General features: G+C 34.1%; 9 protein-coding genes across 9 annotated transcripts; 3 read left to right on the plus strand and 6 right to left on the minus strand.

Moving 5' to 3' along the window:
• Positions 1-75: 75 nt before the first annotated feature.
• On the plus strand, positions 76-2,742 carry plc (phosphoinositide-specific phospholipase C; the record flags this gene model as incomplete). Its single annotated transcript, XM_004367151.1, has 5 exons — positions 76-117; positions 178-256; positions 335-493; positions 596-1,417; positions 1,496-2,742. 5 exons carry the CDS (start codon positions 76-78, stop codon positions 2,740-2,742), a joined length of 2,349 nt encoding a protein of 782 aa, XP_004367208.1.
• A 66-nt stretch (positions 2,743-2,808) lies between these two features.
• redC (NADPH-dependent diflavin oxidoreductase 1) lies at positions 2,809-4,900 on the minus strand (the record flags this gene model as incomplete). The annotated part of the gene is made up of 6 exons (XM_004367152.1): positions 2,809-2,814; positions 2,945-3,607; positions 3,664-3,836; positions 3,909-4,231; positions 4,313-4,689; positions 4,748-4,900. The coding sequence occupies 6 exons, from the start codon at positions 4,898-4,900 to the stop codon at positions 2,809-2,811; spliced, it is 1,695 nt and encodes a 564-aa protein (XP_004367209.1).
• A 627-nt stretch (positions 4,901-5,527) lies between these two features.
• DFA_07348 (uncharacterized protein) lies at positions 5,528-6,365 on the plus strand (the record flags this gene model as incomplete). Its single annotated transcript, XM_004367153.1, has 3 exons — positions 5,528-5,620; positions 6,147-6,259; positions 6,338-6,365. 3 exons carry the CDS (start codon positions 5,528-5,530, stop codon positions 6,363-6,365), a joined length of 234 nt encoding a protein of 77 aa, XP_004367210.1.
• A 200-nt stretch (positions 6,366-6,565) lies between these two features.
• DFA_07349 (RapGAP/RanGAP domain-containing protein) lies at positions 6,566-12,124 on the minus strand (the record flags this gene model as incomplete). Its single annotated transcript, XM_004367154.1, has 7 exons — positions 6,566-7,706; positions 7,775-9,258; positions 9,356-9,875; positions 9,959-10,038; positions 10,074-10,151; positions 10,241-10,612; positions 10,694-12,124. The coding sequence occupies 7 exons, from the start codon at positions 12,122-12,124 to the stop codon at positions 6,566-6,568; spliced, it is 5,106 nt and encodes a 1,701-aa protein (XP_004367211.1).
• A 1,397-nt stretch (positions 12,125-13,521) lies between these two features.
• DFA_07350 (uncharacterized protein) lies at positions 13,522-13,751 on the minus strand (the record flags this gene model as incomplete). Its single annotated transcript, XM_004367155.1, has 2 exons — positions 13,522-13,675; positions 13,741-13,751. 2 exons carry the CDS (start codon positions 13,749-13,751, stop codon positions 13,522-13,524), a joined length of 165 nt encoding a protein of 54 aa, XP_004367212.1.
• A 72-nt stretch (positions 13,752-13,823) lies between these two features.
• Positions 13,824-15,359, plus strand: DFA_07351 (uncharacterized protein; the record flags this gene model as incomplete). The annotated part of the gene is made up of 1 exon (XM_004367156.1): positions 13,824-15,359. The coding sequence occupies one exon, from the start codon at positions 13,824-13,826 to the stop codon at positions 15,357-15,359; it is 1,536 nt and encodes a 511-aa protein (XP_004367213.1).
• An 848-nt stretch (positions 15,360-16,207) lies between these two features.
• Positions 16,208-19,585, minus strand: DFA_07352 (uncharacterized protein; the record flags this gene model as incomplete). Its single annotated transcript, XM_004367157.1, has 2 exons — positions 16,208-18,197; positions 18,738-19,585. 2 exons carry the CDS (start codon positions 19,583-19,585, stop codon positions 16,208-16,210), a joined length of 2,838 nt encoding a protein of 945 aa, XP_004367214.1.
• Positions 19,586-19,708: 123 nt separating this feature from the next.
• DFA_07353 (uncharacterized protein) lies at positions 19,709-20,612 on the minus strand (the record flags this gene model as incomplete). Its single annotated transcript, XM_004367158.1, has 3 exons — positions 19,709-20,221; positions 20,325-20,419; positions 20,567-20,612. 3 exons carry the CDS (start codon positions 20,610-20,612, stop codon positions 19,709-19,711), a joined length of 654 nt encoding a protein of 217 aa, XP_004367215.1.
• A 237-nt stretch (positions 20,613-20,849) lies between these two features.
• DFA_07354 (uncharacterized protein) lies at positions 20,850-21,125 on the minus strand (the record flags this gene model as incomplete). Its single annotated transcript, XM_004367159.1, has 1 exon — positions 20,850-21,125. The coding sequence occupies one exon, from the start codon at positions 21,123-21,125 to the stop codon at positions 20,850-20,852; it is 276 nt and encodes a 91-aa protein (XP_004367216.1).
• Between the last annotated feature and the right edge of the window lie 889 nt (positions 21,126-22,014).

A 22,014-nucleotide genomic window follows, 5' to 3' on the forward strand; every position in this document is an offset into this window, starting at 1 on the left:
ATAACATTATTATTATTATTACACTTTTATATATATAGTATTATATTACTTTGATTTATTTATTTTTAAAAAAATATGCTTTCACTAAATGACTTGTCAATAGAAGACCATTCAAATGTATGTTTAAACACTCTGATATCATTCATTGTTTACAGTTTAAAGAGTTATTAACAATAGAATAAAAAGGATGAATATTTAGGATTTAGAAATAGAACAGAAAAGAAAGAGTTGATTGTTGATATCCAAGGTTTTGATGGTAAGCATTAAAAATAATGATGATTGCACAAACAACTTTGATCACCTTATTCTAATCTTTTTCATTCATTCTATATAGATGAAGATATAAATACATATTCAAATCATAATGGAGTATTTGATCAATATACTGATCATGGTTATATGATTCATCGTGTTACTACCAAAGGTCATCTTACCAAAAAGAAATTAGTATTTGATCTTTATAAAAGTTATTTGATTTGTCATAAAAAGAAAGGTAATAATTATTTTAAACAAAATAATAATATTATTATTATTATAGTTAGTTAGTTAGTTATTATTTAAATATTAATCTATTTCTTAACTTTCTTTTTTTTAGTTGGATTTTCTGAATTTGATGAAATTAGAATTGGACAAAAGACCAATGTATTTAATCATTATAAATCAAAAAAGACATCAGTTCATCATTCTGAAGATTGTGAATTATCATTTTCATTGATGCACAGTAATAATTTGAAATCATTGGATTTTGTTTGTTCATCGGTCAAAGAAAGAATAGAAATAGTTTCTGCATTGTACCTCGTAATTAAACAATCGAGATCATCAAACAATGAACTTGGATTTATTCGTAAACAATGGGATTATTTTGGAAAAGAAACACTTGGACCAAATGATCTAAGAAGATTATTGTCAAGACTAAATTATTCTGCTTCACATGGACATGCAAATGAACTGCTTAAAGCAGTTGACAAGAATGGTGATAGAGTATTGGATTTTATCGAGTTTTCAGAACTCTTTAAACTTTTACGTCGTCGTCCCGAGATCAAATTACTTCTCAACAAGTATTCAAAGACATTAGAAGGTCAACTTTCAATTAGTGAAATGATTGATTTCTTTAAATACGAACAAAGTGAAGAATGGACAGAAGAACAATGTAAACATTTAATTGAAAACTCTACTCACGACACAACCATTCAAACAATGTCCCACGAACACATGGAAGATTATTTATCAAGTCAATTGAATAATGATGTTCTCGATCCAAAAGCTAAAACTATATACATGGATACAAATCAACCAATTTCAAATTATTTTATAAATTCATCACATAATACATATTTAGCAGGACATCAATTACAAGGTATTAGTTCAAGTGAAATGTATGTTTTGGCAATGAAAAAGAATTGTAAATGTGTTGAATGTATGTATCAAAAAATACTTATAATATTTTTGATAAAGTAGAGTATTAATATTTCTTTTTCATTTTAATTTTTTTAAGTGGACGTTTGGGATGGACATGATGGAGATCCAATAATATTTCATGGTCATACATTGACATCACAAATTAAATTTAAACATGTTATTCAAAGTATAAAGGATTATGGTTTTGAAAATTCACCATACCCTATTGTACTAAGTTTGGAGACTCATTGTGCACCAGCTCAACAAGTCAAGATGATTGAACACATGGTAGCTATTTTTGGTGATATGTTGGCCAAACCATTCACCGAGGAAGATGTTGACAAGGTCAAGACACTTCCAACTCTTGAACAATTAAAATACAAGGTTATTTTAAAGGGACATTATAATTGTAGAATGGTATCTGAAAGAAATCAGGTAACTGAAGTGATTGAAGAAGAAAACGAGGAAGAAGAGACTGACAATATCCATGTCAAAGAGATGAAACCACAAAAAATGTTGGTTGCTCCAGAGTATGCCAAATGGATTTACTTTTTGACAAAGGGTTTCAAGTCTGTTGAAGAGTCAAATACTCTTCCTCCATGGGTTATGCATTCCTTTTCAGAGGCAAAGGTCAAAGAGTTGGTTAAAGCAAATGGAACCTATTCATTTATTGATATGTTTACTAGAAGGCAACTTAGAGTGTTTCCAAAAGGTACGCGAGTCAATAGTTCAAATTATGATCCTGTTCCTGGATGGACCATGGGTGCACAGATTGTTGCTCTCAACCAACAAACATCATCTGAACCAATGTGGCTCAATGCTGGAATGTTTGCTGATAATGGTGGTTGTGGATATGTCCTCAAATCACCATGTCTCTTGCCGTCAACCGTTTCAGGTGAATTCAATTATTTCGATCCATCAGAGCCAACTCGTCATGCATCGTCCAAGTATAGCAAGTTGATTATCAACATTATTTCTGCTCGTCAACTTCCAAAATACACAAAGACCGAAGGAGGTGAAGTCATTGATCCATTTGTCACAGTGTCAATTCATGGTTCACAACTTGATGATAGGGAATTCAAAACAAAGGTTATCGATGATAATGGTTTCAATCCATATTGGGGAGAAGAATTTGAATTCCCATTGATTCATGATCAAGTTGCCATGTTATTAATCAGAGTTGATGACAAGGACAAATTCAAACGTCAAAATAGAATTGGTCACTATTGTATCAAGGTATCAAATATCAGAAATGGTTATCGTGTCATTAAATTAGAAAATGGATATGGTAATCAAATCCCAATGTGTAACTTGTTATGTAAGTTTACCTTGGTTCCAAATTAGAAAAAGTATAAAAAATAAAAGTATACTTTTATTACCAAGTTTCAGTTATATATCTCTTTTGTTTTTCTAGAACTGTAAAATAATCTAATGCTCTTTGAGTTAATATTTCATCTCTATCGTTTCCTTCTTCTTTTCCTTCTTCTTTTTCATTTTCTTTTGTTTCTAAATTTTCTTTAATAATATCTAAAAGAGTTTGTTTTACATCCTTTGGCATTCTACCAGAAGAACCAGAAATATAAAACCAAGCACCATTTTCCAATAGATTCCAAATCAATTGGGCATCTCGACGCATTAAATGTTGAACATAAACCTTTTTGTTGTCGTCAGAGTCTCTTGAAAAGGCGACAGACAATTGTGAAATGGTTCCACTTTTTTCATAGTGTTCAAACTCTTGTTGATACAAATAATCCGAGTTTGCATGTCTACATCCATAATAAAATATTGCCTCTCCCAATGCACCATCCTTTTTAATCATTTCTCGATGCTGCATAAAAGATCTAAATATTGCACAACCTGTTCCAGGGCCAACCATAACAAGTGGGATATTTGGTGAGGGTGGAAGGGTAGCACCACTTTGTTTTATGTACATTGGTACCAATGCTCCAGTCGATAGGGTTTGAAACCATTGTGAACACAATCCCATTCTCAAAAGTCGTCTAGTAGGTGCCATATATGTATTTAAACCCGCGGATACATGCAACTCATTTGGATGCATTGTAGATGAAGAGGATATTGAGAATGGTCTTGGTTTGATTGGCATGATCAAATCAAATATATATTCAAATGGTATTGAAATATTTTGAAAATCTTTTAATACATCTATATAATTTCTTTTTTCTTTTTGATTATAATCTCTTAAATCGTCCTAAAAAAAGAAAATTAATAAATTAAATAGATTCTTTTTTTTTGTTTTTAACTTACTTGACCTTCAGTAGAAGAAAAGTATTGTAATCTTTCTTGTTCCAAAGGATCAGATGTAAAAAATTGTAATAATTCGAAAAAGTAACGTCTTGGTGAACCCATTATATCAAAATAATGTTTAAATAATATTCCAATAGTTGTTGGTAAATTGATTTGTGGTGTTGTACATAATTCTAAAGAAAAAAAGTAAAAGTAAGATTTAATTCTATATAAAAGTTTGATTGTTTTTGTTTTTATATATTTACCAGAATTAAAAGGTTTAATACTTGTAATAATTGTATTTGGATCAAATTTTAAACATTCTATTATTTCATTTACAGATTTTGTTGGATTTTCTGGGAGAATATAGGTTACATCACCAGATGAATATTTTAATAAATTACGACCATTTTGATTTGGATCTTTAATATCAAACTCTAAATGTCTAACATCTTGATTCCAATAGGGACATGTAATTCTTTGATTGGTTTTCAATTGAACTATAGAATATTGTTGTGGTGGTTTGAATTGCATTCTTTGACCTTCTTGATCCGATGTTTTAAATTCTACCATATATTTTGATTTTTGTCTAAATGTATAAATAAAATACTCATTTAAAAAACACTATACTTTTTAAATATACAATACTTTTTGTTTGTTGTTTACTTACAAAATATTTCTATCGATTGGAACAAAATCCAAAGGTAAAGGATAGAGTTGATGAAGTTTGGTTGTCAACTCCAAGGTCCATTTTTCGACCTCATAGTCAATTCCAAGGTCATGTTGATCGTCTGCATCACCACGACGAATAAGTTGTTGAGCACCAAGAGACAATAATCTTTGGTTTAACTTTTTAGAAGCAAAGTTGAAAGTAGTGTAGGATGAATCGCCAAGTCCAAGAATAGCAAATCTCAACCCACCCAATGCATTAGAAGGATGTGATCGAATCAATAAGAAATTCCAAAATAATCTCATTGAATCTGGTACATCACCATGTCCTTGTGTAGATACAACAAACAATATGATATTTTCAAATGGTAATAGTTTCTAGAAACAAATATAAATGAGTCATAATAGTCTTTGAATGATATCATCAAATACAAACCTTGTAATCATAATTTTCAATATCATCAACCTTTGTAATGATACCATTTCGTAAAAGATCTCTTGATAGTTTCTCTGCTACCTCTTGTCCTGTTCCTGATTGAGTTGAATAGATGATCTTGCAACCAAAAGATGATGAAGGTATCGTTGTCATTTTGATTGCTGTGTTCTAATGAGAGCTTGAATAAAAGAACAATTGATTTGAACCCGAGTTGGTTGATCAATTAATTAATTAAAAAAAAAACAAATTGTTTGTGATAATGATGACGACGAAAGAAGATTCTATCAAACAAAACAAAAACGATGTGTCTCTCTGTTGCGTCTGTGTATGTGTGTTGTGTATACAAAAGAGAAGAGAAGAAATGAAAAAGACAACAAATGATTATTTAAAGAGTGGAATGGAATGAACGAAATGAAATGAAGGTGTTTGTTTGTTGGAACAAAAAAGAAGGTCACCAACAACAACTTATAATTATTTTAAACAAATGTTTGTTTAGATTTAAAGAATAACATAGTTTGCACATTTCCTCAGATCTCTCTTGCTTCTAAAGTAATCTAATTATCTCATTGTCTTGGTCAATCTGCAGATCTTTCCCTAATTTGTGTTTTTGCGCTTGTACACAACAAAACAAAGACGGGCGAAAATTTTTTCTCAAGAGCAAAAAAAAATCACTGTGTTCGAGTTTTGTGTGATCACTCACTGACTGCGCAATCCCTCTCTCTCATAAATGATAGTGTTGATATTGCGCGCATTCTTCTAAACTAGATATCTTTAATTAAAATGAGCAACTTATTCAAACTCGCCAGAAGAACACTCTTCAACAACAGACAACAATTATTAAGAGGTGGTGACCACGGTCACGGTCATGGTCATGTAGGTGAAATAAATAGATAGTTGATCTTAAGAAAGAAAGAAAGAAAGTAAAGATGTAGCTAGTTAGCTTTGCAAAGCAATCAACAACAACAACAAAAACTAGTAATAGTAGTAATAGTAGCAGCAGACAGTAGTCATTATCATGGTTAACAAATAATGATCATTAAATGGATGTTGATCAAAAAAAGTTGTAGCATATGATGAAACAGACAGAGTTGTCATGAAAAAGATAAAAACACAAGATATACAACTAGACTATGATCGATCACCATCAATCATCATATGACCTATTACTTGTATTCAATGCATTGAATAGGTTCATATATCTATATAGACAATGGCTCATCTCATGAGTTTGTTTCAAAACAAAACAACACACACATCGACAAAAATCAGAATAGAATTATACAACCAGTTATAATTAGACTACCTACATCTTTACGATCTTTCGATAACAGAAGAAGAAGGAAGAAGAAGATATTAATAATCATCAATTTATTTTAATCATATTTATATATATATATAGGGTCCAGAATACGGTTTTTCACCATCCATCCAAAAGGGTCTCTCATTGACCACCAAGATTGTTGGTTGTGTTGTATTTTTCTACGTCCCATTCCTCTCCATGTCTCACCAAAAGTAATATTATATTGATCAATTATTTTAATTCTATTTTTTTATCTCAATTTACTTATATTCTTTGTTTTTTTTTTGTAGGGCCAAGAGAGAAGCTACCTCTGATTAAATTTAATTAATTAATTTATAAAACCCTCGATAATATTATTTAATTATTAATATATAATTATACCACATGGAACAATAAATAAATATAATAATACCCCTTCAAAATAGTTTAATTGACAAGAAATCGATCTTGGTAAGACTTGTGTGTATGTGTTGGTATTACCAAAATATGGTTATCTATATTATAATATTTATTATTTGTTATATTGTTGTTGTTGTTGTATTATTTTGATTATTTTGATTATTTTGATTATTTTGATTATAACCAGAAGAAATTAGATGAACATAATCAACATAGGAACGATCAGATTGATAACGAGCAACAATTTCTTTGATACGTGATTTTCTTAGTACATATGGTTTGGAGTAGTTTGGAGTTGCATTTCGAACATAACGGTAGGCATTGATGGAAGTTTGACGGACAAGTTGTGACAAGAGTCTCTTGGAGACGGCCATACCGTGGATGAGTGGACCAAAGAGGGGTACCTTGTTTTCCTTTCGGTAGATGGACACACGGAAGAGACCGTTGGCCAGTGGATAGACGACAATGTGGGCATCGTTGAATTGCGAGGTGATGGTGGTCGGTGAGTAGTCACGAACGTGCTCACTCCAGATAATGTTGACAATATCGTTTCCGACGTGACGCTTCTTGTGAATTTGTTGGGGATCAGAGAGATTAGTTGGCATGGCAGCCGTGTTGTGGAAGATGGTTTCAACAGTTGGCGTGGCATAGTATGGTGCATGTGTACCGGTCGACTTTTTTCGATCTAAACCACCCATGTACCCACGATGCGTCTGCAAGTCGACTGGCCATCCAAGACCGTCGGCAAACTGCTGATACAATGGTGTAATGGTAGTTGGATCGTTTTGGAGAATCTCACGTTGCTCATCTTGTCCTTCACGCACATAGATCAACCCAATCTTTAGGATCTCTCTAACCGGTGTAATGTCCAACTGTTGCAAGGCACGGTGTAGTTTTTGGTTGTTGTCTAGTTGTTTGAGACTGGTCGTTGGTTGTTGAATGGTTGGCACAAACATGTTCATGTTGAGTAGATTCATGTAGGACAATAGCAAACGACTGCTCTGAGCCACCACACTGGGTAAAGGAGCAGGTTTGGTCATTGCCCAAGATGGTCCTTGGGGTGGTTTATTGTACCTGTCAACCGACGCACTCTTTTCCTGTTCGATAAACAATGCCATCTCTGACTCTATACGACTGAATTCCTGAACAAGATTTGGTTTCAAATTTAATAATGGATCATTTAAATTTTCACTTCCATTTACTAAACATTCTGGTATTAATGATAATTTATCCAACATTCCTTTTAATTTATCATCATTTCTAGAAATAGAAAATAGAATAAATTAGTATCTATTGTCTTATTCTTTTTTTTTTCTTATTTTTCATACTCTAAATTTTTAATTGGTAAATTTGAAGATATATTATTTTCAAATTTATAATTTACATTGTCGATCAAGACAGAGGAGAAAGTACCATTGTTGTCATTGTAAAGCTTGATGAGATCGAGAGCGGGTATTTGGGAGAGGAGTTGTTGATCGATGGTTGAATGGTCAAAGTTCCAGACATACTTTCCAGTGGCGTCACGGATAAAGAGACGGGCATAATTGCCTTGTCCGTTGGGTTTGGGAACCTCGACGATCGAGAGGATGGCATTTTCATTTAATACAGTGTAGAGGGGAAGTGCGGTAGACTCTTCTTCGAGGAGGGGTGATGACGAGGAGAGTGATTGTCCATTCAAGTCAATATCGTCACTCTCATCGACCATTGATGTAATAATCTCAGAACCCTCTTTGGATGGGAAGTTATGTACATAGTTGAGACAGTGGTAGAGTAGTGTCTCGGCAGAATCCTTGATTGTCGATGGCTTGGTGTGTAGCGAGTGTGGGTCGTCATCTTGCTCACCACTACCAACACCACCACTACTGTCCTTTTTCTTGTTGGAGACGTTGAGTGATGATCCGCCAGAAGAGGATGCTGCGCTGGCCGTCTTTTTGGTCAACGTAGCTACCTTGCCAATATTCTTGAGGTGCTCTTTAAAGTCATCGGTCGTCGACGACGGACTGCTGCTAGCGACCGGACTAGACGCCGACGACAATGCAGCGGGTGACCCAGTCAACGACACATTTCCAGTGTTTGAAGCGCCACTTCCACTGGTACTGGTTGTGAGGGGACAGGTTGGGGACCACAACTCTCCCTTTTGACCGAGTGCACACTCGATGGCTTGGAACAGCAATGAGCGGAACTCACGGAAACTCTCATCATCAAACACAGAGTTGTCAATCGAGATCCACTCTAATAGACAGTGAAAGTGGTTTGAAATGGTCTGTTCGCTGACACTAGTGTTGCCAAACTCCATCTCGGTGATACCCTTGAGAATGGACAAACAGAGTGACGACATGATATGATTGGCAGTGACACGAGACATGTTGGGGAAGGAAAGTGCAAGTGACGACACTGCATCCAACGAAGTACGCGACACTGACAAATCCGAGTTGAGAGTGTGTGAAATGATGGCTTCAACAGCCTCGCCTGCCAACTCTACATTTCCAAGTCCAATAGTGGTTGCGCTAAACTCTTCCATAGCCTGTACCAACAGTGCCCACAAACAAATCAACTTGTTTTCTACAACCTTTTCAGATTTCAAAGTCGACACTAAAAGATCGAGAATCTCTTTCTTTAACTCTGACATTGTCAACTGATCCTTTGTATTGGGTGATTTACGTGAAGATGCAGCATTGCCACCACCATTGGTTTGAATAATCAAAGATGGGAATTGATTTGGATAAAATATTAATGATCCCAATATTATTAAACATTTCTTTCTAACTTCTGCAGGTGGACAAATTTCATTTGGATTTTTTAATGCCATCAACTAATATAAAATAAATCAAAATAATTAAAAGTTGGTTAGTTTTAAATTATTTCTATTATTTCTTTTCTTTTTTTTTTTTGGTTTCTATTTTTTTTACATTTGATTTAATTTTAAAGAGATAAGTTGGTATTAATACATTTGCACCTGGCATTGAAAGATTGAAAATATTGCTACTATATAAAATGACTGGCCAAGATAGATCGACTCCATTGACAGATGGTGAATCCAAAGTTTGTGAGATATGGTTATAAAAGTGTGTGAGGATGGGAAGTGGGTATTGAGGATGATGACGACAAAACAATCTACATAGACACTCGAGAGCCAACACTTTGCCCTTTATAAATTTACCCTCCAATGCCAATGCATCAAATAGTCTTGATCCAAAAATATTAATCAATGGTAGTGGTTGAGGTGTTGATTCTTTGAGTGTAGTTGCAAATTCCATCTCTTGTTCTGCCTTTAGATAGATATCTACAATATCTACCAATATACCAACTGCCAATTCATGAATATTTGAATCTTTAATACGATTACAATTTCTCAGCATATCCAACATAAAATGCCAAGTTGTTAAACAACTTTCTGAATCCCATTGTACTGATTGTAATGATTGATCACTAAAAAATAAAAGTAAAAGTAAAAGTAAAAGTAAATTAGCTTCCTATCTATTTATATATATATATATATATTTATATCTTACATTGAAATTTCAGGAGTATTTGGTTGAGTATCTGGTGATTTTGGTTCTCCACCTTTTTCAGCAGACTTTATATCTTTTCTCTTTTTAATATTTTCTTTTCTGACAATGGATATACAATATCCTTTAATATTAATGACATTTGTATTAATTTTGATTTTACTTGTTTTACAACTTCAACTCTAAAGAATAAATCCTAGAAATATAAATAAAAAAATAATAATATAATATAAAATTAGTCACACTATTGTATCTAGTTGATTTGTAAACTACTATTTGACTTACTTCGAAATGATAATGTAATTGACCCCACATTGATTTTGAAGTTTCTTTTGATTTTATCCAAGCAAAAAGAGTTGTTGAAACCATTGCTTGTTCCAAAGTGGATGATACAGATTTGTTTGGATTGGCTTTCCGCAAGAGAATGGTGGTAGCTTGTAACATTGCAGTCAATAAAATTTCCTTTGATCTTGGTCTCATTTGTTGATAGTTTTCAATCATTTGTTTAAATACTCCAATGACAAACATGCCAATCGACTCTCTTTCCTTTTCATAATTTGTTGCCTCTAATTCAAATACGCTAATCATCTCTTGTAAAATAAATGTTTGATATGTATAAAATTCATCTCCAAATATATTTTCTAAATCTGCATTCATCTAAAAGGAAAGGAAAAAAGGTTAGAAAAACTATATATATATATCTCTCTTTATCTTTTTTCTTTTTCTTTTTTTACATACTAAAAATAAAGAATGAAAAGTTGAAATTGATTTTTTGATAACTTCTGAATATTTTAAAGGTAATTTACAACTTTGTTTAAATATTTCCAAAATGATTGCTATTCTACCGTTGCCTGGTGTCGAAGTTGTTAGTAGTTGTTGTGAATTTGTTTGGATGTTTGGTTGAGGTGATGCCGCTAAAGATGATAATTGTTGATTAATATTATTATTATTATTTGGAGATGATGATATATTATTGTTACTATTACTATTATTACTATTATTACTATTATTACTATTTGAAAGAAAAGATGATCCACCACCACCATTGGAAGAACCTTGTTGTGGTGAAGTTAGAGCTGATGAAGCAGTGATGGCAGGTTGTTCTGGTACATTGTTTAAAAGGTATTCTTTAGAGGTGAGGGTCAACATCCATTGCGAGAGATAGTTGATGATGATGACTTGGAGTTCGTGTGGACAGTGTGTGCCAAACCCAGTGTTGTCGGTGGCCGGCAAGACACCAATCTTTTTACAGATACTTGGGTAGAGCACGGTAAAGTATTGTGACTTTAGCAACTCGAACCAAAAGCCAAACAGGTGCATATGGCTATTCATATAGATAAATATGTTTTCAAAGAGACGACAAGAGTCTTCGCGAGTGGGTGGATCGGTTGCTTGTATGACGATGAATCGACGAGCGTCGTTACCCGAGAATACCTTGCGTGCAAAGTGAATCTTGTAGGTATAGTCTGGGGTGAAAGGGGTGTAGTCAATGATCGAGGCAAAAAGGTCGACTTTGTAGCGATCGGGTTTCTCCATGACTTCGAGGAACCGCAGCAACACCAAAAAGGCCGATTGTCGGATCGAAGAGATATTCTCAATACCCAACATCTTTTCAAGGATGTTTAGGATACTCTTTACCTGCCACCCCTTTCTAACAAAGCCCTCCAAGTGCATCAAGATGCGTTTGAGTAGCTCCATCAACTTGTGAATCTCCTTTTCAGCATAGTGATGCTTGCCTTGCTTGAAGGTGCCCAGTTCGTACGTTGAGAATGTTGTCAGCAGGATCTGGTAGATCTGGTAGCTGTTGTCCTTGAACACCTTGTCAATGTCGGCGTCATCCGAGTGCGATATAAACGAAACCAAGCCTTTGAACCGTTTGACAGGCTCGACTTGTGTGTCTAAAAACGTTGCTAGCTTCTTCTTGGCCTTGCTGACATCCTTTTCCTTGATCTTGATCTCGCCGCCTGTCGTTGCCAACGACGTGTTGCTCACCGAGTGTGGGATGGTAGACAGACCCCCGGTAGGACTAGTGGTCGCGCTCGACGGTCCACTCAATCCTCCATTTTGTTTGACTTGATCATAAGACATTTGATTGTTGTTGTTGTTGTTGTTCGACAGTCCACCACTTGCACCTCCAACATTTGATGAAGATGAAGAAGAATTACTCATCATATAAATATATTATATTACACAAGTTGTTTTGTTTCTTAATTTGAATGAATGTGAATGAATAAAAGTAAACTAACTATTGACTTGTCTTTTTAATATATATATACACTTAAAATATTCTATCTAGATAGTGATGATGATGATATTAAACAATATTAAAGTGGCTTGATTATGATGATTCTGTGTTGTGGGTTTTAAAAAAGGATTTCTGAATGATGGGTGTTTGTGTGTTGTGTGTGATGAGTGTGAGTGAGCGACGAGAGGAGGAGGAAAATCAGTCTTCTTGTGTGATGATTGTCAACCCCTTTCTTTAATCTGATCTGGGCTCTTTGCACAAAAATCAAAATATTAAACCTGATGATGCGAGTGAGGTGGTACGCAGTGTTGTTGTTGCTAATTCTGATGATTCTATCTATCTCTCTCTCTCTATCGAATATCGTGAAAAGTAGTAATGAAAGATGAATGAATTATAGAACAATTGCTGATGGTGGATGGATTGGGACGGTTGGATGGGAAAATCAAAAAAAAAAGAAACTAAAAAAACTATTAAAATTACTGTGATGTAGGTCTAAGATGGAATCTTATCTTTGCATCGACCAAACTACTCTAACTCTACTCTACTCTACTCTATTCTTCTTTTAGTTGTTTGAAATAAATGAATGATGTAGACAGACGGACGAATTGAATTGTGTGTAGGAGGGGGATGAATGAATAAGGTACCTTAACAATCGTAGGAGTCTGAAAGAATTAAACTAGTTTGTTGTTGTGTAGAGAGCTCAATGAGAGACACCAAGTTATGAAAAAAAAAAAAAGAAGTGGTTTCGCAGGCCAACAGGGGGGACCCGAACTGTGAGCTCACCTGAGAAACCTTTGGGTGCGAAAAACGATTGTTCGACCTTTTTATTAATTTTTTAAAATTCATTTTGTTTTTCGTATACCCTGTTCCAAAGAGTGTACACACATTCTTTGGTTGTTTGGTCTACTCACCCATCCCTTTGGAACCCTACCACGTCCCTAACTACTATCTTTACTAATTTGACGGTTCGTCCACTGAGTGGTATTTGCATTACTTTCATCTTACCCTTTATCAACCTTCATTCCCAGATTCAAACGATTTTTCAAAATATCTTATTCATTGGATGATCATGAACAAAGGGAAACCATGTTCGTCTTACTTTTCAGATTTATAAAATAATTATAGAACCCATTAATTTAACCAATTCTCGGAGTATAGGAGAAAAACATCGACCCATTTCGAAATGGTTGGGTGAAGGTGGAGATCCAATTGGATATTTACCAGGGATCCGATATATGGCTCATGTCCGACCTTTTTTTAAAATCTCAATCCCGACTCGAAACCTCTAAAGAAGAAGGAGGAATAATATCTTTTAAAGATTTTATTCATGACCATGAATAAAGTATTGATTAAAGATAAAATATTTGCTTGGATTGTGATGATTGTCATCATGCATGGACAAACCAAGGATGGTTTGTTTATTTCCTTTTTTTGCTCTAGATCTATCCCATCTTTTTCCATTTTCAATATTTGTTCTAAAAAAATTGATATATTCCTGTTTGTTTGTTTGTTTGTTGTTTTTGTTGTGATTATTATTTACAAATTATCCATTATATTATTAAAAAAAATTGCACTTGTTTACAAAATTATTATTATTATTATTACTGTGACATTGTATATTATATGGTATATTCAAAATACTATATTATATGTCATATGATTATTATTATTATATTATTATTAATATTTCCTTGTTTCCTTTCTTTTTTGTTTTTCTTTCTATCTATCTATCCTCTTCTTCTACCACTCAACATCAAAGCAACTGTCGGCTCTATCTCATCCACCTCACCATATGGAGGTGTTGTCCAACTAGTTGGTAAATACCTTTGGACAACCAGATTGGATTCAACTACAACTACCATCTCAATTAGCGTTGGAGGAGTAACATGTACATCACCAGTGGCCATTGGAAATGATGGAACCAAGTTGAATTGTACTCTTGGTAATGCTAGTCAATATAGATCAGATATTCAATTATCGATTGACTCTGTCAATGCCAACTCTACAACCATTTACACTAGTATTCCACCAATTATCACATCGATTACATCGTCGTACTACCTCATCAAAAGTGTAATTTCTATTTTTGGTAATGATTTCTATACATCTCCCACAACAGTCTTTATCGGTGATAGTCCATGTAATAATGTTTTAGTTGTCGATCCACAACACATTACTTGTCTATTCGATAGTAATGACAGCAATGCCAATTCAATATTGGATGTGTATATCAAATCTGGTGAATTATCAGCCGTTCAAATTAGATTATTCAAATACACCATGTTGCAATGTTTGAATTCATGTTCATCACATGGAAAGTGTGTCACCTCTGGTCAATGTCAATGCAACAGCGGATACACAGGAGCTGATTGTTCAATCACATACGTTCAATCATTAGTTCCAGGTGATGCAGGAACACCATCAGGAGGTAGATTCAACATGTTTAACAGTTCAATGGAATTCTTCCTTTCACACATTCAAGAAGTTCGTCAAAACAATACTGTTGTCCAAACTATTGCTCTCACCAACTGGGACGTTTATGCTCAAGATGGCAACACAACCTCTTACAACTCAACATCAGCCAACCACAACATTATTCTCACAGTCAGTGAATACAATACTTCATCTGTTCAATCATATCTCGGCGATGATATTGTTATTCCAACCAACTCTGTCAAACACTTTATCACTCTCGGTAAATTCAACTTTGAATCAACCAACTCATCACTCCGTATCATCTATCAATTCAAATCACCATCAGAGATTGAATACAATTGCAACAATGAAACCACCAAACACCAATATGACACATCATCATCAACAACCACCATCAAATCATACACTATTGACACACCAGTCGGTACAATGATGGCATCATTTAGCAACCGTGCCGAGATTGATGATATCAATTCAATGGTCTCATCAATCCAAGCAATCACATCAGTTGACTCTTCCGCCCAATCAACCAACGGTCACCAATACATTGCCATCCAAGTTCCATCATTTGAAGACTATGTCCAAATGGATCCAATATTCTCAGCCACATCAAAGACTGCACCATCAACCGATGCATGTGTTGCATCTGTATCTTCATCCTCTGTACCACCAATCTTATTACTATCAATAATATCATCGATCGTTGTTATCCTCATTTTTTAAACTTGTAAACAAATAAATAGATAAATAAATTATTCTATTTATTATTCTTTCTTCTCTATACATTTCGACATTGTTTGAATAACAATGTGCTGTATACAGCACTGCTAAATAATATGATATTCCATCGACATATATATATCGCAACAGTTCCAACAACTAATACCCCTCCCTCCTGCCCCCCTCTCGAGAATACCATGTTTCATAAAAATTTCTTTGTTTTCATTTTGGTGAATCAGGCCTGGCCTGTCCTGTCATAGTAATTTAAAAAGTGGGACGTCACTAATAAAAAATAAAACAAATTAATGCTTTGGGATGACTGGAAATAGCATAAGACATCTTTAAAAACAGTGTAATATAGTAGTATATATGTTTTGATAAGGTGAGGTAACTTGGCCATAGGCTGGAATATTTAACTCTTCTGTATATTAATTTTTGATTGTCAATGAATTATAAAAATTAATTATATAGTAAAATGAGCTAAAAGTAAAGGAATCCGGATATGAAAAAAATAATAAAAGAAATGATTCTGAGCTATATACTCTTATATTAGACCATCTTTACTATCTTTAAAACACACTTTTTCATAGATTGATTTCATCTACAATCAAAGTTTTATTGGTTTTGGTTTTTCAAATCAAAAAAACAAAATGTATATTATCTTTCCTTTGGTGGTGTAGTATTTACAAAATCACGATCAACTTTAGCCCAGATCGACAAGTTGATTAAAACTGCAGACCAATTAATGTATCAAATGAAAAGAAATAAAATGGTAATTCATTAATTTGCAAACCCTAATATTATTATCCTAATGGTTTCTTTGTCATTTTTAGATTGGGTTGAAATAATTCTTAGAGAGTATTTGTTTTATTATCGTCTTCTTTGTCCTCCACAGGATCAAATACTTCTTCATCTTCATCTTCATATTCGTCTTCATAATCTATTAGATCGTCCTCATATATTAGAACTTCATCAGAACTTTCATAATCGACTTCATCATCTTCATAGTAGAATCGTTCTTCGTCAGAAACAATACCATCTTCCACAGGTACACATACCTCTTCTTCATCTTCATCTTCATCTTCATATTCATCTTCATATTCGTCTTGACCATACCCATGGAAAAGGCGCTGAGATTGGTATACATGTCCATATTCATCATCGCTTTCTTCCTCAGAATCATCACCATCATATCTAAAGTTACCACCAGAGTTGTAGTGATATCCATGTGATCGATCAGCATTGTATTCGTCCACAGCAGTTTGCTCTCTTCTTGTTAAACCATCATTATAATCTGCATCCTCGTCGTATTGATCCGAGTCATCATTGTTGTCATTTGAAATGATAATAGAAGACAACTCGTACATGATTCCTTCAACATCATCCGTGTCTAACACTCCCGCGATTTTAATAGCCGAGGACACATCGGAGCCATGTTCTAGTGCAAACTGAATTTGGTCCTTCCCACGAGGCAACAGTTGCTTGAGCTTTTTCATATCACAGCCATCCAATCCCTCTTGGTGGAGATGATAGGCATCTTTAAAATCGATTGTTCCGTCGGATAGGAGTTCAGAGAATGAGTCGATGGCCCCGATATTTTGTCCAAATAGGAGAGGGTCACTATCGAAAATATCATTGAAAGAAACGGTTTCAAATACCCTCAAGGTTTGGAATACCTTGTGGAACGTGTGGGTCAATGACGGGAACTCTTTAAGGATGTTGTAAATACCTTCAGCCACCCGATGGTGAAGAAATTGATTGATGACGGCCTCGGACTCTGCTTTAGGCGATTGGAGCGGCCTACCATATAAATTATGAAGGGCAAGGTTACAAAACGGTTTAAAGAGACTGATATGACTGAGGGTGCTTCCGGGTTGCTTCCAAGCCACATAGTTGGAGTTTATGAAAAGGCACTTGTGCCAGAGGAGTGGATTTGCATGGGATTGGTTGATACCCTTTAGAAGTTCAAAATCTTCATCCTTAATATCATGAGGGTCGACATATGTGGATATAATTTTCTTACCCGCTTTCTTGACTCGCTCCGGAATTGTGGTGATGAGAGGATTGGCGTCAACAAACAAGAAAGGGATTTCTTTACCGTTTTTGAATTGGTCAAATAGGTTGTGTCTGACCATCAAGTTGTAGATAAGAGAAGATGTTTCTCGTTTGGTGGGGTGAGTTGGGCAGATAAACGATGGTGGGTCGTCTCTGGCAAGGATGATGGTATTTGGCTCTGGGTAGTAGGCTCCAAACGGGAGGTGTTTACAAGTGATGATTCTGATGCTTCTGTCTAGTGTGCAAGCAAGCTCGAGCGGCTCTGATTTCTTCGCGTCAAACTTGTATCCTGTTGATATAACCAATGGTGGTTCTTTTTGTTTTCTGATGCGTTCTGATATGATGCGATCATACGATTCATAGATAAAGTTGAAGTCAACCGTGTCAGAGTCTATTAGGCTGAGGTAAACCAGTTTACTCTTGGCTCTAAACGATTCTAAAAGTTTTCGAGTACCTTGATTGTTTTTGAGGTGATCACGGAGTTTGTTAAACGGCACCTTACCATCTTTGGAGTGATCATCCCAAAGTGTGGAATCTATTTCAACCTGAAAAGGCAGCTTGGTATAGCTTATGTACTCTTCCCACTCCTTTATTTCTTTGTTTATTGGCTCCATATCATCTTTACGGTTGAGGAGAATCGACACTGCCAGACGAGACAGATCACCAATACGATCCCAATGAAAAGCTTGTCGTCCGAGTTTCTCCATCAGAGGTCGAACAACAGGAGCCCCATTATCTGGTACGTGGGCAATGATGTTGAGAACATAATATATGCTATTACTATTACTATTATTATTATTATTATTATTATTAGGTTGCATGTTAAATGTTATATGAAATACAATATTGTTGAATGTTAAATTGGGAAGAAGAAAGATTGACTTTTGGAGTTGGGGAAAAGATCAAAAATAAACCACCGATGAAAAAAAAATTTATTGGTTTAGACAAGGGAATGTACTTTTATTATATTGTTACAAACGGACCTAGGCATTTTTGAATCTCTATTTGCGTAGTTGTTGGTCGAAATGAATATTGTTACGCAATGTTGTTGTTACTTTATTTAAAAGATTAAATCTTTCCATTTCCAAAATCTCTTCTCTTACTCTTTGATCGATAGTCAATAATATTTCGCTATATGACCAAGTTGTTTGTAAGGTTTGTTATCAGCTCGAGCTGCATTGTTTCGTTCTTATTCTTTGTTATTCCAATTATTGTTGTTGTATGTTCCATTGACGATTGTTTGTTTCACTTGACCAAATAATATTATTAATTTGATGATTATTATTTTAAATATTTATTGTTTGTATATATTAATATTTTTTTTACATTCCAAAAAAGAGAGATGCGGCTTGATCAACATTACCTCTTGCTCTTGTCAACAGCTGAATAGCTTTTTGTCTAGAGGCACCCAATGACATCAACATTCCAATGGATTCTTCTGGAAAGGTTGGTGTTGCTTGTGTTTGTGCCGATGGTGGTGATGCAATGGTAGGTGCAACTGGATTTCTAATATTTGTATTGGTGGTTGGTGATGAGTTGGATGTAGAAGAAGTTGAAGAGGTGGATGATGGTCTATTATTGTTATTGTTATTATTATTATTATTATTTTCATTAGTTGGTGGAGTATAATTTTCAGGTAAACTTTCATCAAGTCCAAGGATTTCTTTGAGATCCTTTTCAGCCAAGAATGGTACATGTTCCTCGCCAATCTCTAAACAATCTTTTTTTAGATTGACCATACATTGATGACGCTTGAGCATATCAAGACCCAAAATAAACTCAGTGTCTTGAGATGGATTGTCGAGGATAGAGAGGGCAATTGAAAAATTAGAGTTTCCAATCTTGATGTTGGCAGCATGGACACGACCCAAGATCTTGGCGGTACCAACACCCTTGGCAACTCCGTGGAATCGCTTATCGAGGAGACGCATCAATCCACAACGTTCAGCACACTTTGCAGTCATGATGGATTGCTGGGCACCGGTATCGACAAATGTCTTGATGGGAATGTTGTTGATGGTAGTGTCAATGTACAACATAATGACACGTCCAAACACCTCTGGCGTGTGTTCGATGGCGTGGTGCATGTTTTGCTCGATATTCTCTCTTTGGATCTCTTCGTACAATAGTCTCTGTCCTTCCTCGTTCAATGGGTCGGCAGCCAACTCGGCCATTCTTCTTTGTTTTTTAACCGATTCAATAAACAATGTTAAAACCTCTTTATTCTCTGTCAAGATTGCATCTGCAAATTGTGGGTTTTTCTTTAATAATTATTGAAAATAAACTTATTATTATTATTATTGTTTAAATAATGTAACTTTAACGTTGCCTTGTGGTTTTGGTCCACTCTTTTTATGTTCCTTTAAAACTTTTGCCATTAATCTACCAGATGGTTTGGCATCATTAAGACGTGCCTTTATACCAGCATTTGAGTTTGACGATGATGAAGTACTAGAAGAAGAATATGAAGAAGAAGAAGAAGAAGAAGATCTTGGAGATGACGAAGATGAAGAGGAACTGGTATAGGTCCTTGAAGTAGTTGGTGAGGATGTAAACTTTCTAGGAACAGGTCTTGCTCTTGGATCAATAACCTTTATCTGTTTTGATTTCTTTTCAATATTACTATTATCATATTTCTCACGTAGTCTCATGCCAACCTTTAATTGACGTTCTTGATTCTTCTTTTCAAGATCTGCATACAATTGTTTCCAAGAGTCACCAAATATATTCATCGATTCAGAGTTTGGGAATGTTTGTATAACATGTTTATGCCACAACTCATTAGTATCTAATCTTCTACCTGTCGATGCCTAAATAACAAATAACAAATGAATAGTTAGAAATGATCGTTTACTCTATCATAGAATACTATTCTATTCTACTCTTATCCTATCCTATCATCATCGGACATACCAATCTATTTTCTACACTCATCAGTTGATTAGGTGAACATTTCTGTACAACTCTTAATAATAAATCATTATTTAATCGATTAAGATCCTTTAAACCTATATACATATACATAGAAACGATTAATTAATCTTTCTTTTGTTTCTTTTGTTCTTTCTTTTGTTCTATTTTGTTACCAATCATACCATCCAAATGGTCTCTTAATTTGCTTATACACATTTCCATTAAAGTAGGTACAAATATACCTAGACTTTCATATTGCTCTGCATTCTCTTGTGACGACATCATCATTTTCTTCTTCTTCTTTAATATTGTTTCTATCTACCTTGTCTTTTATTTCATGAACTTAATGAAACCAATTTATGTGTTTTTTTGTTTTTAACGACTGTTTCAAGACAACACACAAACAATTCAGCAAAAAGGGTATCAATATTTTAATAATTAGGAAATACGAATGTTACAATAATATTTATATATATTTAGGTAATTTAAATTAAACGCGCTTGAAGGGAGTTTTTAGTTAAAGGTTTATTTCTTTCCAGACTTTTTGATGCCTCCACCAGAGAGTGGACCACCAGCTTTAGCACGATCTTGCATCTCCTTTAATTTTTTGGCATCTTCTCTGAGCTTTTGTTGGAGGGCAATGTCATCTTCGTCCAATTCCTTAGAGTCCTTCTTTGGTTGCTTTAATGGCTTCTTCTTTCCACCTTTTTGTATTATATTTTGATTATCATTATTTTTGTTATTTTTAAGATTATTTGGTATTATAAATAGTGTTGTTAGAATTGAAAGATCGATATGCATTTTTTGTTTTGGATATATTATTATTAATATATTATAAATATTTATATTATTATTATTATTATTTAGTTGATTTGAGTTTTAGCAGTACAGTATAATTTGGACAAATAGATGGATATTTATATGTGATTTGGTTTGATTGATTGAATTTCAACTCGATAACGCGCAAGTTGGTTGGTAAATTTTAAATATTGATTAATTAATGTACAAAATTTTATGATTGATTGGGCCGCCGGATGTATTTGTTTTAAATTAACAAACAAATAAAGAAAAGCAAGACAAGCTCGGGAAATGGATATATCAATCAATATATTATATTATATTGATAAAATATATTGGGGATGTCGACAATGTTTAAATTAAATGATACAATGGTGCAGATTCCGCTGATGATGATATCGTCCAATATATATCTATCTTTAGAATTTCTATTTGTCGTCTGCAGAAGAATAAAGGTTGGGGTTGTTGAGTTGGATTGGATTGGACGTGATTGGATTGATTGATTGATTGATTGATTGATTGGTAGTGGTATGTTTTAAAAAAGTGTTTTAGATGAGATATATATAAATATAATTAAATCTAATCGACTGACAATTATCAATCGAGTGGTGGAGTGGGTAATGTGATGTGATTTACTACTCCCTACTACTGCTACTACTAATTTTAGTTTTAATTATTGTGTGTTTTGTCAAAGATGATGATATTTAATCCGATCGGACAAAAGTAAAGTAATGTGTTGTCTTATTATTATTATTATTATTATTATTATTATTATTATTATTATTATTATTATTATTATTATTATTATTATTATTATTATTATTATTATTATTTAAAAGTGTGTTTTGTTTAGATGATATATAAATAATGTGTATGTATGTATAATATAATA

This window comes from Cavenderia fasciculata (assembly GCF_000203815.1).
Source record: "Cavenderia fasciculata unplaced genomic scaffold Scf_ET2XIPL01CNAVH-3, whole genome shotgun sequence".
Classification (NCBI taxonomy): domain Eukaryota; phylum Evosea; class Eumycetozoa; order Acytosteliales; family Cavenderiaceae; genus Cavenderia; species Cavenderia fasciculata.